At 39.0% G+C, this 19,050-nt stretch overlaps 1 protein-coding gene across 4 annotated transcripts; it reads left to right on the forward strand.

Moving 5' to 3' along the window:
• The first annotated feature begins 1,957 nt into the window (after positions 1-1,957).
• On the forward strand, positions 1,958-18,038 carry GHITM (growth hormone inducible transmembrane protein). Of its 4 annotated transcripts, XM_021717069.1 has the most exons (10): positions 1,966-1,993; positions 2,663-2,671; positions 3,958-4,137; positions 5,792-5,891; positions 7,421-7,532; positions 7,900-8,041; positions 11,741-11,849; positions 13,232-13,420; positions 14,427-14,598; positions 16,660-16,957. In XM_021717069.1, exons 3-10 carry the CDS (start codon positions 3,994-3,996, stop codon positions 16,742-16,744), a joined length of 1,053 nt encoding a protein of 350 aa, XP_021572744.1. In that variant the 5' UTR covers positions 1,966-1,993; positions 2,663-2,671; positions 3,958-3,993; the 3' UTR covers positions 16,745-16,957. The 4 variants fall into 4 exon arrangements, with proteins under 4 accessions (XP_008065204.1, XP_021572745.1, XP_021572746.1 ...); XM_008067013.2 differs by lacking the exon at positions 2,663-2,671 and having other exon boundaries at positions 1,958-2,001; positions 16,660-18,038; XM_021717070.1 differs by lacking the exon at positions 2,663-2,671 and having other exon boundaries at positions 1,958-2,001; positions 5,792-5,895.
• The last annotated feature ends 1,012 nt before the right edge of the window (positions 18,039-19,050 follow it).

Here is a 19,050-nt window from a genome sequence, read left to right on the forward strand (position 1 = left end):
CGCCGGAGCCCAGCAGGCCAAGGCTGCGGTGGCCGGGAGCGGCCACTGCACTCCAGTCTGAGCGACAGAGTGAGACTCCAACTCGAAAAAGAAAAAGAGATCTTACAATTTAGCACTTCAAACTAAGTTTTATCTATCTACTTCCCCTCATTGGTATCTCTTCCTGTACCTATTTCTAAATTAATGGCATAATTTTCCACCCAATTCGAAACAGAAGAATTATTCAGGGTACCTCCCTCATTCTTATCAGTTGTATCCAACCGGTCATTAAACCCTGAAAATTCCACCTCAGTGATATATCTCTGTCGTATAACCGTCTCTATCCTTCTCCTGGCTTACTTCCAGCCTTTATCACCTTTTGTTTGAACAACTGCAATAGATTTCCTATACATTTCCCAGTCAATGGAACCTCTCCCCACCCTACACTGCCACAAGCTTATCTTCCTAATAATGTGATCCTGCTTCAACATATTTAACAACTGTAGAAACAATACAAGCCCCTTCCTTAAGAAAGGAAAATAATAAATCAGAAATTTTTCTTCCAGTCTGGGAAAAATAAGCTTTACTTAATAAGAATCTTGAGTCATTGATTTCAAGATTGTTTATTCAGGCACTGCATTGTAAATCCCTTCTCTTTGCTGATAACAGAAACTATAGAAAAAAAGTTTATCACTGAAGGAGCTAAACAGAAAACCTATTTGCTAGCTAATCAAACTGGACCAAGATCTAAAGTAAGATTGAGTTGATTATACTTGATTTGTTCAATACCAAAAGTGACAGATTTCTCTAGTGTTCCCTGCCATTATCAGAGTAAAGAGATAAGAATTCTGTTGCTGCCAAACTCTTTTATCACCCACATGGAAGGTAAATGGTTATCGTTGTCAAGATTTACATGGTTAGGAGAGAATAATAAAGTAAAATAAATTGCTTAGGAGATAATAAAAGTTCACAGATTTTACATCTTGTTAAAACACCTTGTTTAAAATAGCACCCCTCCAGGGCTTTAGCCCCGCTTTTCCTTCAGGATATTTATCACCACCTAACACTATATTTTTCTTGTCTCTGTCTCCACTAGAAAGTAAAACCAGAAGGACAAGGACTTGTTTTGCTAAAGCAGTAGTAGCACGTGTGTTTGACTTATTTGTATGTATCCCAAGTACAGACCTTAGTACAAAGCTGAATATTCAGTATTTGTTCAAAGGGAAACAGAGAGAATGAAAATAAATAAACAACTCTCCTGTACTCGAGAAACGGCTTTTCACTTAACAAATTAAGCACAACGAAAACATCTTCATAGTCCTGAGAACAACCCTGGTAGGAGGCAGAGCTGTACTTTATAGCCCTACCATACAGGTTCACAGAGAAACTTGCCTGGCAAGGTCACAAGGCAATTAAAAAGAAAAAAAAAAATAGAAATAACCTTTTCTGGATTTCCTCACCTAACCTTGAGGTCAGACCCAAGAAGCCGGGTTGGCTACAATCTGAAAGAGCCACATTAAGCGCAATACTTATCTCACAGTAAATTAAGGCACAAAAAAGGCCTTCAATAAGGAGGAAACAGGACGACGAAATAATTTTTAATTCTAACATGACTTCCTTTTCAATTTTTAAATAATAATTGTATCGTTGAGAGAGAAAAGGTTGCGACAAAAGCAAAGTTCCGCCGCTAAAAACTAAACCGGACACGCTCGCTTCCCTGCCCACACTCAAGATGGACTCCGATTGTGCCGTTTCCAACAATCCTCAACTGGCCCCGCCCACCAACCCGCAACCCCGCCCTCAGTGTGCCCGCCCTTCCGTCAGGGACCTGCTCCTGCTCCTGATTGGCTGCTTGTACTATTTACCGTCTCTTCGGATGTTGCGTCATGCAGTGAGTAGGCGGGACTGCACGCGCAGAGACCGTAAGGAGCGGGTGGGAGCCAGGGCGGTGGGGGTGTGCGGGCGTGCGCGTTTCGCCGGCCCGGAAGGGGAACTGCGCGGTGGAGGTGACCGGGTACTGAGGTACTGCTTCCCCGGTTCGGCAGGCATTCGGGGTTCCCGGTACTCCTGACTACCGGCCTCGTGGGGCCACTGGGTGCGGTTGGGGAGGGCTAGAGGCCGCTGGTCACGGCCGGGCTACGCGTCAGGGTCGCCGTCTTGTGTGTGACCCGGTGGAGGGGGCGGCGGCCACAGGGCCAAGGACAGGCGGGCAGGGGCTCACTTGCTGGCCTCCTTGCCCTGGCAGCGAGGTGCTGAGTCATGCTCGTGGCCAGGCCGTGCAGCCGCTACCCTAGTAGATGAGGCACCTGAAGCGGGGGTTGTCGCAGAGTTGTGCGTTGACCCTGGTGGGGGGCTTGCTGCCGGTTATCCTCTAAGTCAGGGGGGCTGGGTCCCCGAGCTTAGCAGTGCTCATGGAAGCGTAAGCTCTAATGTGAAGGTCAGTAGTATTTTCTGTAATACATAACAGAGACACCTGAGTCTCAGAGGTCCAACACCCTCATAAGGTCACTTCTAACGCGGCAGAAGCGGGATTCCCACTCTGGGTTGTTAGTCGACGTGGGGACCACTCTGAGCTGGGCTCCTTTGGTCCCAGTAGACTGAGGATTATACGGGACAGCTGTAGGTTGAGATGATGTCATGGCAAGAAAGTGCTAGACGGGCTCAGTGTTTACCCAAAGGACAGGTGCCGAGTGTTACAGACCCTTTACAGTTCAGTGGCAGAGTTGGGAGGACACTCAGTTAACTTTAAATCAAGGGTTCTTAGCTTTGGGAGCGCTTGTTAAAACACATTTTCTTGGTCACATTTTTGGAGGTTGAATCGTTAAGATTAAAGTAAAACCCAGAGACTGCCTTGTAAGATTCATTAGGGCATTTTTCAAGGCAAGTGGTGCAGAGTTCAGCACTGTAGTCTGAACACTGTCCAGTTCTCTCCTATTCTCTTATTTTACAGATGGGGAAAATGAGACCCAAAAGATCAGAGATGGGCTGGTAGCCCAAGTTGGCTTATAGTTGTCTCCACAATCTCACCTGTTGTTGTGGTAGTCACCTTAGCATTACAGAAAGATGGTCAGCTGACTTCTGGTTGACTACTCATCCTCTGTAATCTGCCCTGGAGCTAAAAAAAAAAAAAAAATCCAATTTTTGGGATGTTTTTATTTTGAAGACACCAACAAAGGAGTCTAACATAAGGGAAACCTTATTGGTCACTAAGTTTACGTTGAAAGATTGAATGTCCTTTATATAGTTATAGTGGGGAATATAGGTTAACTTTGAATATTTTTATATCTTATCTCGAAGGAAAGTAATACTGGGCATGATTTGCTGAAATTTATATACTTGGCTTCTGTTGATATCTTTTAGCCTTGTAATGCAATATGACCTTGAAGAGTTATTCATCTCTTCCTTGGATGACATTTTCCCTCTGCTCAAAATTTACACAGATTCTTTTAAATTTTCTCATTGAGCACGATGTGAATCTTAAGACAAAACCACATTTGTAAAAGCCATCACAGACTCTGTAGTTACATTCTGTTATTAACATCCACTCGATGTTACCCATAACTTCTGCAGAGTGTTGTATCCTGTTATTGGTCAAACTGGGACTTAAACCTAATTTGGGACTCCATTCAACTGACTTTTATGAGATAGGTTTCTCGAATTACAAGGAACAAGCAAAGGATTTACCACTGGAAATTTAAAAGGTTGCTTTATTCCCTCTTTCTAATAAAAGATAAATTGTTCCTTGTCTCTGACTCCTCTATGTCTTTCTCCATTTTTTGTTATTTTTTTACATTTTTTTTTTCTTCAGAGATGAGAGTCTTGCTCTGTTACCCAGACTGGTCTCTAATTCTTTAGCTCAAGTGATTCTCCTACCTCAGCCTCCTCAGGAGCTTAGGTTACAGGCGTGAACTACTATACCTGGCTCCAGTGTCCCTGTCTTGATTAGCTTAATGGGTTATTTTCTGTCTTTCCAACTAGCATTTCAGATCTGCTTGATAAACCTGGCGTACCACCATGCTGGCTGCAAGGCTTGTATGTCTCCGGACGCTACCTTCTAGGGTTTTCCATCCAACTTTCACCAAGGCCTCCCCCTTTGTGAAGAATTCCATTGTGAAGAATTCCATCACGAAGAATCAATGGCTCTTAACACCCAGCAGGGTAAGTATAATTTGAATGTTTTTATTTTGTTTCTCTATTTGTGCCCCTGGGACCATTTTTTAAGCAGAGTATGAAGCTTGCTGCTTTGCCTTTAGTAATTTACTGCAGCAGTTGGCCTTGATAATGTCCACAGTCATCTTTCTCCCCATTAATTTTGTGCTGCTTTGGTTCCTCCTTATCACATATGGAAGAGAAAAAGAGCTTCTGTAACTTTCCTTTACTTTCAGCTCTTGGAATTTCTCATCAGAAAATTTAGAGTACATTGTGAGGAATTGAGAGTAAGTGTTGCAACAAAGATCGTGGGACCTATAGTCAAAAGTTTAAGAACCCAGGGATATTACCAGGTGGCCAGTAGATTACTGATAAGTTACTAAAGATATTATTTTAACACTTATTTAGAGAATGATTGAATAAAATCTGTCTGATTAGAGAGAAATCCATTTCCTTTTACAATAGATTTGTTCTCCAGCATTCAGAGTAGAAGGAATCTAATTTTTGAAGTGTGAGGTAAGTAAGGAGGATATATGAAAACTAGAAGGAGACAACTTTTTTCCTCTGTTTTTGTTTTTTGTTTTTTGAGTTGGAGTCTCACTCTGTCGCCCAGACTGGAGTGCAGTGGCCACTCCCGGCCACTGCAGCCTCGACATGCTAGAGCTCCAGCAATCCTTCTGCCTCAGCCTTCCAAGTAGCTGGAACTACAGGCATGCGCTACCACGCCCGGCTAATTTTTTGATTTATTGTAGAGATGAGGTCTCACCAAGTTGCCCAGGCAGATCTTGAACCCACGGACTCAGGCAATCCACTCACCTCAGCCTCCCAAAGCACGAAATTACAGGCTGAGCCACCGAGCCCGGCTCTTTTTTTCTCTTAAATGAACTGTTTCACTCTTGAAAAAGAGCCAAAACAGAGGTAGTAGTCATCAGTTTCCCTTTAAGTTAAGGTAAGATACCTTTCTTGAGTTCATTTACCAGATGACAAAATGTAGCCAATGATGCCTAATTGAATACATTTAATGTTAATAGATTCTTGGCTGGGCATGGTAGCTCATGCCTGTAATCCCATCACTTTGTGAGGCTGAGACAAGAGGATTGCTTGAGCCTAGGAGTTTGAGATCAACTGAGGTAAAGTGAGATCCTCGTCTCTACAAAAAATAGAAAAGTTAGCCAAGCGTTGTAGCATACTTCTGTAGTCCAGCTGTTCAGGAGGTTGAGGCAGGAGGATCACTTGAGCCCAGGAGTTAGAGGCCACGGTGAACCAAGATTGTGCCACTGCACTCCAGCCTGGGTGCAGAGTGAGACCCCAACTCAAAAAAAAAAAAAAGGAAAAAAATAGTCTTATCTTGCTATTTGGTTAATATTTAAAATATAATAATTCTGTGTCTATAAGTAAAATCTGTAGCTTATTAGAGAAGAAGTTATGCTGAAGCTTAAAGTAGTTAAGTGTATAATGGACTACTGAATCGCTTCAAGAAGGGAGACAGGTAAGATATATGTTTAATTTTTCAGGTTGGTTAACAAACTTTCATAGTGAAATTACATATAATGAAGTACCAGGTTTCCTTTACTAGAGTTTTCTAGTGTAAAGCGATCCTGATATTACTTTATTAACATGGTACTTTGGTATGGGTGCTTTGGTATGTTTGTACATGTATTAGGAATATGCCACCAAGACAAGAATTGGGATCCGGCGTGGGAAAACTGGCCAAGAACTCAAAGAGGCAGCATTGGAACCATCGATGGAAAAAATATTTAAAAGTAAGTGAATGTCTTAAGTTTTTAACCTGGAGTCCATGGATATGTTTTAAGAGGTCCATGAACAACCTTCTAAAAAATACATATGTTTTGTGCATTTTCTGGAAAGAAAAACCACATTATTATTCTCAGAGATCTGATGACTTGAAAAAGATTGGGCTTTGCACTGGGTTCATTGGTTTCCAGTCATATTCCAGTGGAAATTTTTCTTTTCTCTTTTTTTAAGAAAAAGGATTATGCTATGATCTAAAAGGTGTAAACTATTGAAGAAGTTCATTTGAAGTATGTATAATCTTCATTCAAGCGTATAGTATTTGTATAATTTCAGATTAAGAATAAGTCATAAAATATGGATGTTAATAAAAGCCTAGCTGCCCAAGGAATGCCCTCCCACTGACTGCCTATAGGAGGGCAATATCTTAATGTCTTCCCAAAGCTAATCAAAAAGTACCACTGCTTCTTAACAATTTTGAAGTATGTCATTACTGTAGGTGAGAGTCCTAGTCAGTGTCCTTCAGGTTATCTCTGTGGATTGACTCAAGAAACCAAATCATATCAATTAAGTAGTGACAGCCTATTAACATTCTTAGTCAACAAATTTAGACTAAAAGGAGTACGATGTTCTTTATGAATACCTCTATCAAGTTAGAGTTGATAAGTTAATTGTCTCTCTGGCCTCTAAAATAAGAGCATACTTTCCCTAGATTCTGCTGCATAAACACAAATTTCTTATTTCTTCTTTCTCTTTTTTCTTGACCCCATGTAAAGCATCATCTTTGTTAATACCACTTTAGATACACTGTGGTATGACTATTAACATTTCCTTCTTATTTTTTGCTTTCTAAGAGTGTTATGAGAACACACCCCACCTCTTTTTTAATATAATGTGTCGCCGGGCTCGGTGGCTCAGCCTGTAATCCCGCACCTTTGGGATGCTGAGGTGAGTGGATTGCCTGAGCCCACAGGTTCAAGACCCGCCTGGGCAGCGAGACCTCATCTCTACAATAAATCAAAAAATCAGCCAGGCATGGTAGCGCATGCCTATAATTCTGGCTACTCGGAAGGCTGAGGCGGAAGGATCGCCGGAGCCCAGCAGGTCAAGGCTGTGGTGGCCGGGAGCGGCCACTGCACTCCAGTCTGGGCGACAGGGTGAGACTCCAACTTGGAAAAAAAAAAAAAAAAATATATATATATATATATATATATATATAAAATGTGTCACAGAATTATCCCCATATCTACAGATAGACTGCCCCCCTCAAATGTTGTTGGAATGAGGCTGGAGTTTAATTAAGTCTGATTCTTTCTTTTTTTGTACTGTTCACATTACTCTTTGTTTCAGGATACTGCTGGTTTCTACTGGTTCCCTAACTTTGAGGTCATTTCTATACCCCATATGCACTAATTATGGCTATTAGGAAGAAAAATAGTATGATTTCGTTTCCCTTGAATATTGCAAAAGCCTTATACCAGCATGTTAATTTAATCAAGACATGCCAATAGTAACCTGCGTTTCTTCCTGTGTTCTGCAGTTGATCAGATGGGAAGATGGTTTGTTGCTGGAGGGGCTGCTGTTGGTCTTGGAGCATTGTGCTACTATGGCTTGGGAATGTCTAATGAGATTGGAGCTATTGAAAAGGCTGTGTAAGTAAATTGTTCCCCAACAATTCCAGTTTTCTTCTCATTCTTTGGTCACTTTTAGAGTGTATATGAATAAAAAAAAGAATATCTTCTTACTTCCTTGGCATATGTTTATTCAAACCTCAATAAAAATCTTTTAACAGGGCTATATATATTTAAGCAAGGAAGAAATATGTTGCTTTTTATACATGCCAAGTGCCTATATGTTTTATCTCATTTAATCTTTATAGTAACTCCAAAATATGCATAATTATATCCATGATAAATGAAGTGAATAAGATTTAGTAGTAAATCTTATCCAGCTAGTAAATGACTCAACTAGAATTCAAATCCATAATTCCATAAATTAACTATGTCATGTTTCTTACAGAATTTGGCCTCAGTATGTGAAGGATAGAATTCATTCTACCTATATGTACTTAGGAGGAAGTATTGGTTTAACAGCTTTGTCTGCCTTGGCAATAAGCAGAACTCCTGTTCTTATGAACTTCATGATGAGAGGCTCTTGGGTGGTAAGTCAGCTGTTTTCCTTTTCCATCTAAAGATCAAAAGATTCGATTAAATCTATTAGGAAGAACAGGTGTTTAATAGAAAGAATACTAGGTTTAATAAGTTTTTGTTCAAATATATGAATTACAGGTTAAGTATCCCTAATCCAAAATAAAAAATGCTCCAAACTTTGAGATTTCTGAGTGTTAATATGACACTTAAAGGAAATTGGAACATTTCAGATGGGGTGATTGTATTAGGGATGCTGGATGGGTGGTTATAATGTAAATATTTCAAAATCTGAAACACTTCTAGTCCCAAGCATTTCTAGTAAGGGATACTCAGCCTGTATTAATGTAGCTAAGACAAAGTAGGAAGTGCATTCTGAGGTAAGTCAGCTATTACTGTTTGTTAAATATATATTCTAATAGCACCAAAGGAGTTGGAAATCAAACTTACAGAAATATCCAGCAGATAGCAAAGAGCCTCTGTTGTGTAGCAGTTTACTAAAAAACAAAGCAAATGCAAAACCATCTTAGAGAAAATGCCTGTCACAAATACCTAAGCATTCTATGCTATTAAGCATAGAATAGTGCTGCCACTGTTATTCCTAAGCTTCCTGACCTTATACAAGATTTTATATTCGATGAGTATTTCTTGAGCACTTGGTATTTGCCAAATCTGAGAATATGATTTTGGATGTATACCTTGTTTCTCTGCTACCTGGTAGAAGGGATGAACTAGAATAAGTGGTACAGGTTATACAATAAGAAGTAGAAAGTGCAGTCAGTTGAAAATTTCTGTCTTAGACTATTAGGGAAGTTCTGTGAAGAAGACATTTATTTCACCAGGGTTGTTGAAGGCCAGCATGTGTATTTTAGAAGTGGACAAGGGCAGTCCAGTTTTACCAACCAGCTTGAGCAAAGAAAAGGTAGGAAAACCTAATTTTAAAAGTGACTTACAGCCTTGTTAGAGTGAAGTTTGAGCATTTGAGGTCTGAAGTGTGAAGAAGACATAGTTAGAAAGGTTTAATTAATAGTTAGAAAGTTTAATTGCCAAGCTGAAGAGAGAACCTAGGCAATTGAGGCCATTGAAGATACTGGAAAAGCAAAAGTGTGATTTGTATTTGAATTTTAAGAACTAATGTGGAAGATACATGAAGCAGTTCTGCCAGCTGTGCTTTTCTAAGACCTGAAATGAATGGTAAACTAGAGCAGAGAGTGTGAGACTGGAGGGAAAGGAGAAGTGGAAGAGTTTGTGTGATATTTACCAGTTCCCCACATAGTAACCCAAGGCTATAATATTTCTACTATCTTGTACTTTCCAAAAAGAGAATCATTTACAGTAGCTTAGCCATTTGAACATCTACGTAGTCTTAGGGTCATGCTTTTCAAATGGTGTCATAGGCCAGGACATGGTGGCTCACACCTGTAATCCCAGCACTTTGGGAGGCCAAGGCACAGAGGATCACTTAAGCTCAGCCGTTCTGGACCAGCCTGTGCAACATAGTGCAATCTCTACTAAAAAGTAAAAAAGTAATGAATGTCATGTATCTCCTAGGCCTAAGGTTCATGAAGGCACAAAATAAGCATGGAATGTCAGTTTTAATCAAAGTTACATAAATCATTTAAAACAATACTTTTGTAATAAATCTGGCAATATTATGACAGATTTAAATAAAATTTTAGGTCCTAAGATAAGACTTCAAAGAAGTTTGGTACTTGGATTATATATCCTCAGCACCCTCTGAGCAAAAGATCACCCTCCTCCACTTAGGGATACCTTCAAAAAATACTTGGGAATGCCAAAGACAGATGCTACAGAGATGAATATAAAGTCTCTTGGCAGTGATAGACAAACACACACACAAACACACAGATAATGTCAAAGTTTGTTCCAAGTGCTTTCAGAAGAGGAGAGGTATCTCCTCTTCTGGGAAACCAGGGTACCTCCTAGAAAAAGCTTTCAAGACAAAGAGGCAATACCTAATTAAATCAACCAGATAGGAAGAAGATATTCTTAGGCACAGTGAACAGAGTTAAGGAGGCATAAAACTTTGGGGCATGTTTGCAGCCCTCCCAGCTCAGTATAGCAGAGTATGGAGTATAGAAAGGTTAAAGACAAAAAAATGAGGCCGGGCACAATGGCTCACACCTGTAATACCAGCACTTTGGGAGGCCAAGACAACAGGATTGCCTAAGCCTAGGAGTTTAGGACCAGCCTGGGCAACATGGTGAGACCCTTGACTCTACAATAAATAAAAAATTAGCCAGGCCTGGTGGTGGTGCACACCTATAGTCTCAGCTACTTGGAAGGCTGAAGTGGAAGGATCACTTGAGCACAACAGGTCGAGACTTCAGTAGCAGTGATAGTGCCACTGCAGTCTAACCTGGACGACAAAGTGAGTGAGACTCTGACCCAAAAACAAAAAAGAGACTGGTCATAAGGGACCATAAAAGAAAAAAATATAATTGTAATAACTATCCTGAAAATGCTATACTCAGAGGGTGCATGAAGTCATTTTCAGTAATTGTTTCACCACTGGAAAATGGTGGAATGGAACTTGGTATGCTTTTTTTTTTTGGTAGGATTTATTAAGGAGACAGAAAAGCTCCCACAGTGGGAGGGAACCTGAAATAGGTTGCCCTCCTTTTATTTTTTATAGAGATGGAGTCTTGCTGTGTTACCTGGGCTAGACTCAAACTCCTAGACTCAAGTAATCCTCCCATGTCAGCTTCTCCGGTAATTGAGACTGCAGGCGCACACCACCACGCCTGGTTCAGTATGCTTTTCTGTATTAAGGTTTTCCCATCCTTAGCAAAAACAGCTGTATTGTTTACCTAGTGTACATCGCATTAGAGGTCAAACATGTTGATGTCCATGGGCCAAACAGACAATGTCCATTAGTAAGCAGGCCTGGTGTGTCATACCAAAGATTATTTACATCTAAAGAAAGCCTTCCCAACTGAAAGCACTCACCATATTTAATTTTTTTTTAATAGTTGGTCAAACAAAACATCTGCATGATTCTATCTAAGGGATACAAGTTTGTAAACTCCACTTTAAATCTCTTGAAGATTATGACTATCCCTTCCATTATACACATTTCTTCTTGATATACACTGGGAATATTTAAATGTTATAATAATGGAAATCTTAGATAGGCAAAGAAAAAAGAATGAGGACCAAGTCAGCCATAAACCTGGAAGGATAGAAGTGTAGAATCATTATTTCTCATCTTCTTTTCCATGGGCTGTGATAGCCACCCTCTGTTTTTCAGTTTTCATTTAGTAAATACAGAATTCAAAGCAATTTGCTATGTATATTTTTTCTAATTATTAGGTCATGACTTATTTTTAAAGAAAATGCTCTGTGTGCTATAGCAAAATATATATTTTAATTCAGAACAATTATCCTGGGATTCTTAAAGGGTTTTTGTTTTCCCTCCAACAAGAATAAAATTGTTAAAAGATAATGGTGCCAGTCCAAGCTCAAGTCACATATTTGAAACTATTTGCAAAAACTCATAGATGGCAGTAGAGAGCACACTTGCTAACTTAGCCAAAACTGTGAAATAAACCCAAGACCTTAAATGTGCCAGAAAAATAGAGGGTTTGGTTTATTTTCCTTAATCTTTTAAAACTGGTTTCTTAGAAATAACTAAGTATGGTTGAAGCCTTTGGGTAAGAATTTATTTTTTCTTAATAATATGTGTCTTTCAGACAATCGGTGCAACCTTTGCAGCCATGATTGGAGCTGGAATGCTTGTACAATCAATATCGTATGACCGGAGCCCAGGCCCAAAGCATCTTGCTTGGTTGCTACATTCTGGTATGTTCTATTTAAAATTGATACTAAACAACCTTGAATACTACCTTTCTTGGGGTGGCTTCTCATGGTTGTAAATGATTTATATGTAATTGAACCTCATATTTAGAAAACACAACTTTCTTCAATCATTATTGGTTACATTATTGCCAGACCTTTGCTCTGAAAAGTTGCTTCTGCTGCTAAGACCACGGACTCTCCAATATTGAACTTTTCTTCTGTAATATTCTAGTCTATACAGAGAATTGCTTTTGTGTATTTTGTTCAATACCAGGAGGATTTTATCTGATACAAATCAACTTGAGAGTTGTTATTTTCTGGTATCTTTAGAAGAATAGAAAACTCAGGGTAGATAAAATTTTACTAAAAATTTTGCTGCCAAATACAAAACTGATAGTAATCTAAATAAAACTGTCATATGTAGAAATATTTTTCCAATATCATTCCTAGAGCAAAATGTATTTTTGAATTATTCATCATCATAAGATATAATATACCTATTACTTGATCTAGAATGTTACTCTTGCAAACACAATATACATATACTAGTATTGAAAATTTAGTATGATGATCACACTGTGCCTAGTCTGTTAGGTAAGCCATGATTAAGAAAAGGCTAACTTGTTCTGCTCCACACTAAAGTAATACCTTATCTAAGTGATTTTTTTAATTAAGGACTTTCATTTACCTTAAATTATTTTACGTAGTTTTTATAAAGATGTTTATAAATATCTGACAACTAAAATTACTTTTTATAAACTGTGATAGCATTAGCTGTTAACACAGAGTAACAGGAGTATCTGTCCTGGAAGTTCTATAATTATCATCAACTGGGTATGGTGGCTCACACCTATAATCCCAGTACTTTGGGAGACCAAGGCGGGAGGACCACTTGAGACCAGGAGTTTGAGACCAGCTTAGGCAACATAGAGAGACCTCATCTCTACAAAATACTTATAAAAGAATTTTTAACAAAGATTATCATTATGTGCTCTTTACTTTTGCTTTATTCCCTTTTGACCCTGTTTTAAGCCTTTTAATCTCAATTCTTACATGAATGTTGTTGTAAAAACTGGTGGTAAGCACAGATCCAAATAGTGAGCTACATGGAATTTGACAGTTACTGAAAATGTAGATTAGTGTTTCTATGAGTTGTAACTGTATAACTAGGAATGGTATTAATGTTGTCATGTAGAATTTTGCATAGCCACAGGTTTTGATTATGGAATTTTGATTGTGGGGTAGTATCTAAAAGCATAACTTTTTGTAATCATATTGTTTAAACAGTAAAGTGTCATATGTTAAGATAGCATGTTAGAAATGGCAGTTTTCCCTTTAAATTGTTATTTATAGTAAATACTTATGAGCACTTGCTCTTTCTTCAGGTGTGATGGGTGCAGTGGTGGCTCCTCTGACGATAATAGGGGGACCTCTTCTCATCAGAGCTGCATGGTACACAGCTGGCATCGTGGGAGGTCTCTCCACTGTGGCCATGTGCGCACCCAGTGAAAAGTTTCTGAACATGGGTGCGCCCCTGGGAGTGGGCCTGGGTCTCGTATTTGTGTCCTCGCTGGGTAAGTTACTGTGCTTTGACACTTAGTTCTTGGTTCATAGTGTCCTAATATCTGACATACTCCAGTATCCTAACTTGTTGAGTCATTTTAAAAAGTTACTTAATGGCTCAGCCTGTAATCTTGCACTTTGGCAGGCCAAGGTGAGTGAATTGCCTGAACCTGCGGGTTCAAGACCCACCTGGGCAACTTGGCGAGACCTCATCTCTACAATAAAACAAAAAAATTAGCTGGGCATGGTAGCGTGCACCTGTAGTTCCAGCTACTTGGAAGGCTGTGGCGGAAGGATGGTCTGAACCCAGCAGGTTGAGGCTGCGGTGGCCAGGAGCGTGCCACTGCATTCCAGCCTGGGCGACAGAGTGAGACTCCAACTCAAAAAAAGAAAAAAAAGTTACTTAAAAGATATACGCTGATTTGCCTGGATTTTACTATTTGGTGTCATATAAAAATCTTGGCAACATGGCCAACCATTATTATTGGTTTTACCAAGTACATCTAAAATGAGCAAGTTGATCTGGAGAATTTATTTGATGCAAGAGCCTTCCTGTAATGTGAACAAGTAACCCACTGGAGAAATGAGTATCATAGGTTTTGAGCTAATGTAAATAAGATTAGCCAGCACATAGATGTCTTTTTACCTTCACAGTATACCAAAGAGATTTCTTTAAAAAGTAATGTAAATTATAAACCCTTGGTGGCTCAGTCTGCAGTCCCAACCCCTTGGGAGGCCAAGGCGAGTGAATTGCCTGAGCCTGCAGGTTCAAGAGCAGCCCGGGCAACTTGGCAAAACCTTGTCTCTACAATTAAAAAAAATTAGCTGGGCATGGTAGCACTCGCCTGTAGCTCCGGCTACTTGGAAGGTTGAGGCAGAAGGATCTCTTTAGCCCAGCAGGTCAATGCTAGGGTGGCCATGAGTGTGCCACTCCAGCCTGGGCAATGGAATGAGACTCCAACTCAAAGAAAAAAGAAAGAAAAAAATCATAATTTTGTTTTCCCATTTTGATTTCAGGATCTATGTTTCTTCCACCTACCACTGTGGCTGGTGCCACTCTGTACTCAGTGGCAATGTATGGTGGATTAGTTCTTTTCAGCATGTTCCTTCTGTATGATACCCAGAAAGTAATCAAGCGTGCAGAAATAGCACCAATGTATGGAGTTCAAAAATATGATCCCATCAACTCGTAAGTAACTTTTAATGTTGTTACTCGGTTATACAAGAATGTTTGTGTTAGCTTGACCTATTTTATTTTATGGCTATATTTATTTCCTAGGGCTACTCATAATAAAGTATCACAAACTGTGACTTAAGATGAAAGAACTTTGTCTCACAACTCTGGAGGCCAGAAGTCCAAAATCAAGGTGTCAGTAGGGATGGTACTTTCCAAGGATGAATCTGTTACACACCCCTCTCTTAGCTTCTTGTTACTGCTAGAAGTCCTTGGCATTCTTTGGCTAGCAGGTGGATCACTTCAGTCTCTGCCTCCATCTTAACATGGCATTCTTTGGGGGTCTGTCTCTGTCTCTTCTTTTCTCCTAAGGTCACCAGTCATATTGGATTAAGGGCTTACTGTACTCCAGTATGACTTCATTCTAACATATCTTAATTACATCTGTAGAGACCAAATTTTCAAATAAGGGCATGTTTACAGGTACCAGAGCATGGGACTTTTACATATTTTGGAAAGGGATACCATTTAGCCCACAACGATGGCTCTGTCATATTTTACTATTTTATTTCTGTTGCAGATTAGTTTATTCTCTTTAGTAAAACCTCTTTGCAGAAAACCTCTGATTTTATTGCAGCTAAATGTAATATTTAGGTATTCATTTAGTTATCTCAGAGTACCTATTGTTAACTAGCCTCGTGGTTTAAAAATGTGCTCTTATTGGTCAATTAACAATTTTTAGTAGTGTATATTTTGCAGACTTTAAAGCTCAAGAAAAGATGCATATTAGTCAAGTATTTTTTACTGGAAAATGTACATAATTGGGCCAGTTGCTATGGCTCACACCTGTAATCCCAACACTTTGGGAGACCGAGGAGGGAGGCCTCAAAAATTGCTTGAGCCCAATCTAGGCAACATAGCAAGACCTCAGCTCTACAAAGAATTTTAAAAATTAGCCAAGCATGGTAGCATGCATCTGTACTCGGGAGGCTAAGGAGAAGGATCGCCTGAGCTCATGAAGTTGAGGCTGTAGTAAACCATCATTGTTCCACTGCACTCCGCCTGGATGACAGAGTGAGACTCCAACTAAAAACAAACCAAAAAATGTACATAATTGACTTGGATTCTTTAATAGAGAAGCCTGTTTTATAATAGGCTTCTAAAAATTGGAAACTCTTCAACTTTAGTTGGCATTAAGTGTTCTATAATAATGCTTTTTCTCTTTTCTTGGAATCTACCAAAGTAGGTTATTTTATTTATACAATTTTCTTGAGTTTCATGGTGTCTGTCACATCTTTTTAAAGTAATTTGTTTTTCTTTAAAAACAAAACTTAAGCCGGGCTCGGTGGCTCAGCCTGTAATCCCGCGCCTTTGGGAGGCTGAGGTGAGTGGATTGCCTGAGCCGCAGGTTCGAGACCCACCTGGGCAGGCGAGACCTCATCTCTACAATAAATCAAAAAATCAGCCGGGCATGGTAGTGCATGCCTGTAATTCCGGCTACTTGGAAGGCTGAGGCGGAAGGATTGCCGTAGCCCAGCAGTCGAAGCTGCGGTGGCTGGGAGCAGCCACTGCACTCCAGTCTGGACAAAGTGAGACTCCAACTCAAAAAAAATAAAAATAAAAAGCAAAAAAAATAAAACTTAATATTATGGTTTAGAAAAAATGTTGCTGTAAAGCTTACAGATTTCTAGCAGTTTTCTGTAGAGGAGCAAAGTGAGTATATTATATTTAAGAATGCCAGACTTGTGTCTAACAAGTTTTAATAAAGGTGTTTCTTTGGTTTTATTTTTATTATTTCGTTGTCACCCAGTTTTCTTTGCAAGTTACTATACTCATAGTGGAGTGTCAGAGTATAGAATAATGATTTTTAAAACTGCCCTTTAACATTTAAAAGATTCATCTGCCAGAAGGAAAACCTTTACCATTTTCTAGTCTAGGACAGATAAACATCTTATTTTTAATTTCCATTTCATGTAGTTAGAACAAATAATCAGTATTGGTTTTTCTTCTATATTAATAAATATTTATCCTATTAGAATTGCATCATATGTAATGGGCAATAATTTTCTTTTTCAGGATGCTGAGCATCTACATGGATACGTTAAATATATTTATGCGAGTTGCGACTATGCTAGCAACTGGAGGCAACAGAAAGAAATGAAGTGACTCAACTTCTGGCATCTCTGCTATATCAGATATCTTGCTTGTTTAATAGGGCAGATATTCATTAAATAGTTTGTATAAGCAGCTTTCATTGAAGTTTAGAAGATAAGAACAAGTCACAATGTTTAAAACGTTCCAGTAATGTGATGCTTCAGGTCTGCTTTTTCTTCTGGAGAATAAATTCAGTAGCTGTCTCCCACATAAGCACCTACATTTCCAATTCTCATGTTTGAGTAATTTTTGAATGTTTTAATGAACATGAAAACTAAGGTTTGTGTTATGAGAATGTTAAGTATTTTATCTATTTTTAAATTTATTAGGTTAAGTAAAAATTATCAAACCTGTGTTTGTCTGCATATTTTATGGAATGCAGAATATTGTAAGTAATGTCGTAAGTGAAGTAGAGGTTTGGAAAAGGGACCAGAGAGAAGGAAAGGGGCATCTGCACTGCCTTTGTTTTTGTTGTTTTTTTTTAATACTTAGGACTTAGCACTTGTGTGATTCAGCTAGTGAGAGACATCTGATTATTTGAATAAGTGATTGACTGCTTTTACATTCATCTGTTGATCTTAGCAAAAGTATTAAGCCTGAAACAGAGACACAGGTGATACATTCTTCTGCTGTTGCTTCTCAGGGTTCTGTTTACAGTGTAGATGTGGTTATGTTTGACTTCTCATTGTTAGGACAGTCCGGAATGTCAATCCTGAGTTTTACTTTTGAATCCTATAAAATGAAATATCCTTAAGATTATTCTCAAGGTAAAATAGTCAAAGCATGAATTTTGTTTTTCCAGACATACAAACATGTTCATCATTGCTGAGGGATTTTTTGCACATTTATTGAAATGTGTAAATGAATACATGCTTGCTTTTCTTATCTCTTCAAACTTTGGAACTTTTATGGAGAAACCTGTTTGTAGCTTATACTTGAGATTATGAAAGCAGTTTGGTTTCCTGCATTCCCTCTCAGACCAAGCACTAAAAAGCAAAGCAAACCTAGTTCTGTTGTAGTGAAATATATTGCTTGTAAAGGGGAGAATGCTTCATTAGTTTTTCTTAGCAGAATTTTCCTTCTGTCCTGCATAGACCTTGACTTTCTTGTGATATTTGTAAGGGGTTTTTTTTGATACAGAAGAGTTATTTTTGGAAGTCTTTAATGAACAGAAGTCTGTATGATTGAGATGATTGCTATTTTTGACAAATATTTATCATAGTAATCAAGAAACAATTACTGATCATCTCAAAGTACATAGAATGCTTATTTCTGAAATAATAAAGGTTCCAGCCAGATGATTATTGTCTCATATTGCCAAGTGAATTATATGCATATCATTTCAATAGAGATTTGTTTGAAAAAAGCAACTAAGTTTCTTGCCAGTATAATATAGTGCAATGTGATAAGATTGTGGTACTTGTAGCTAGACTGCCTATATTTGAATCCCAGCTCTTTTGCTTATTCTTTTGTGACCTTCAGCAGATTACTTACCCTCTCTGTGCCCAGTTTCCTCACCTACAAAATGAAGATAATAACAGAACCTACTTCATAGGGTTATGGTTAAGTATGCAGGCACTTTGTAAGCATAGTATAAGTTATAGCTGCTGGTGCTATGCTTTTTTTTTCTATTTTAAAAAAAATTAATGCCAATTGTCTATTTTTCCCCACCCTGCCCTGAGAATACTGATTCCCAGGATAAAATTGAGTTACAATTTTATAGAATCTCAATCTGCCTATTTGTCTAGCGCTTTTGTGAGTCTCAAACAATTTTGGACACATTCAACATAAACCTCCCAGTACAACTGGTTAGAGAGTTCAACTGGTTATTCCTCCTAGCAATATGACTTCATGCCAAGATTGAACTTCAAACAATATCAGTATGTTCTTTTTTTTTTTTGAGTTGGAGTCTCACTCTGTCACCCAGGCTAGAGGGCAGTGGCACGCTCCCAGCCATCCGCAGCCTCGACCTGCTGTGCTCCGGCGATCCTTCCGCCTCAGCCTTCCAAGTTGCTGGAACTACAGGCATGCGCTACCATGCCGGCTAATTTTTGATTTATTGTAAAGATGAGGTCTCCCCAAGTTGCCCAGGTGAGTCTCGAACCCGCAGGCTCAGGAAATTCACTCACCTCGGCCTCCCAAAGCGCAGGATTACAGTATAGTCTTAAAAGTTCCTATTGTCTTTAGTCTCCTTTTAGAGCCCCAAGTTTATATCCTTTTTTAAAAATTGGTTTCATTGCCGGGCTCGGTGGCTCAGCCTGTAATCCCACGCCTTTGGGAGGCTGAGGTGAGTGGATTGCCTGAGCCTGAGGG

Source organism: Carlito syrichta, unplaced genomic scaffold, assembly GCF_000164805.1.
Source record: "Carlito syrichta isolate Samal-C Ts95f unplaced genomic scaffold, Tarsius_syrichta-2.0.1 Scaffold309262, whole genome shotgun sequence".
In the NCBI taxonomy this organism is placed as follows: Eukaryota; Metazoa; Chordata; class Mammalia; order Primates; family Tarsiidae; genus Carlito; species Carlito syrichta.

Excerpts from the sequence above, each read along its gene's own strand:
- GHITM (XM_008067013.2), top strand. The coding sequence starts at position 3,994 with ATGCTGGCTGCAAGGCTTGTATGTCTCCGGACGCTACCTTCTAGGGTT. Across the intron at positions 8,042-11,740 it reads TGATGAGAGGCTCTTGGGTG|ACAATCGGTGCAACCTTTGC; the intron begins GTAAGTCAGCTG and ends TGTGTCTTTCAG. Across the intron at positions 14,599-16,659 it reads AAATATGATCCCATCAACTC|GATGCTGAGCATCTACATGG; the intron begins GTAAGTAACTTT and ends TTTCTTTTTCAG.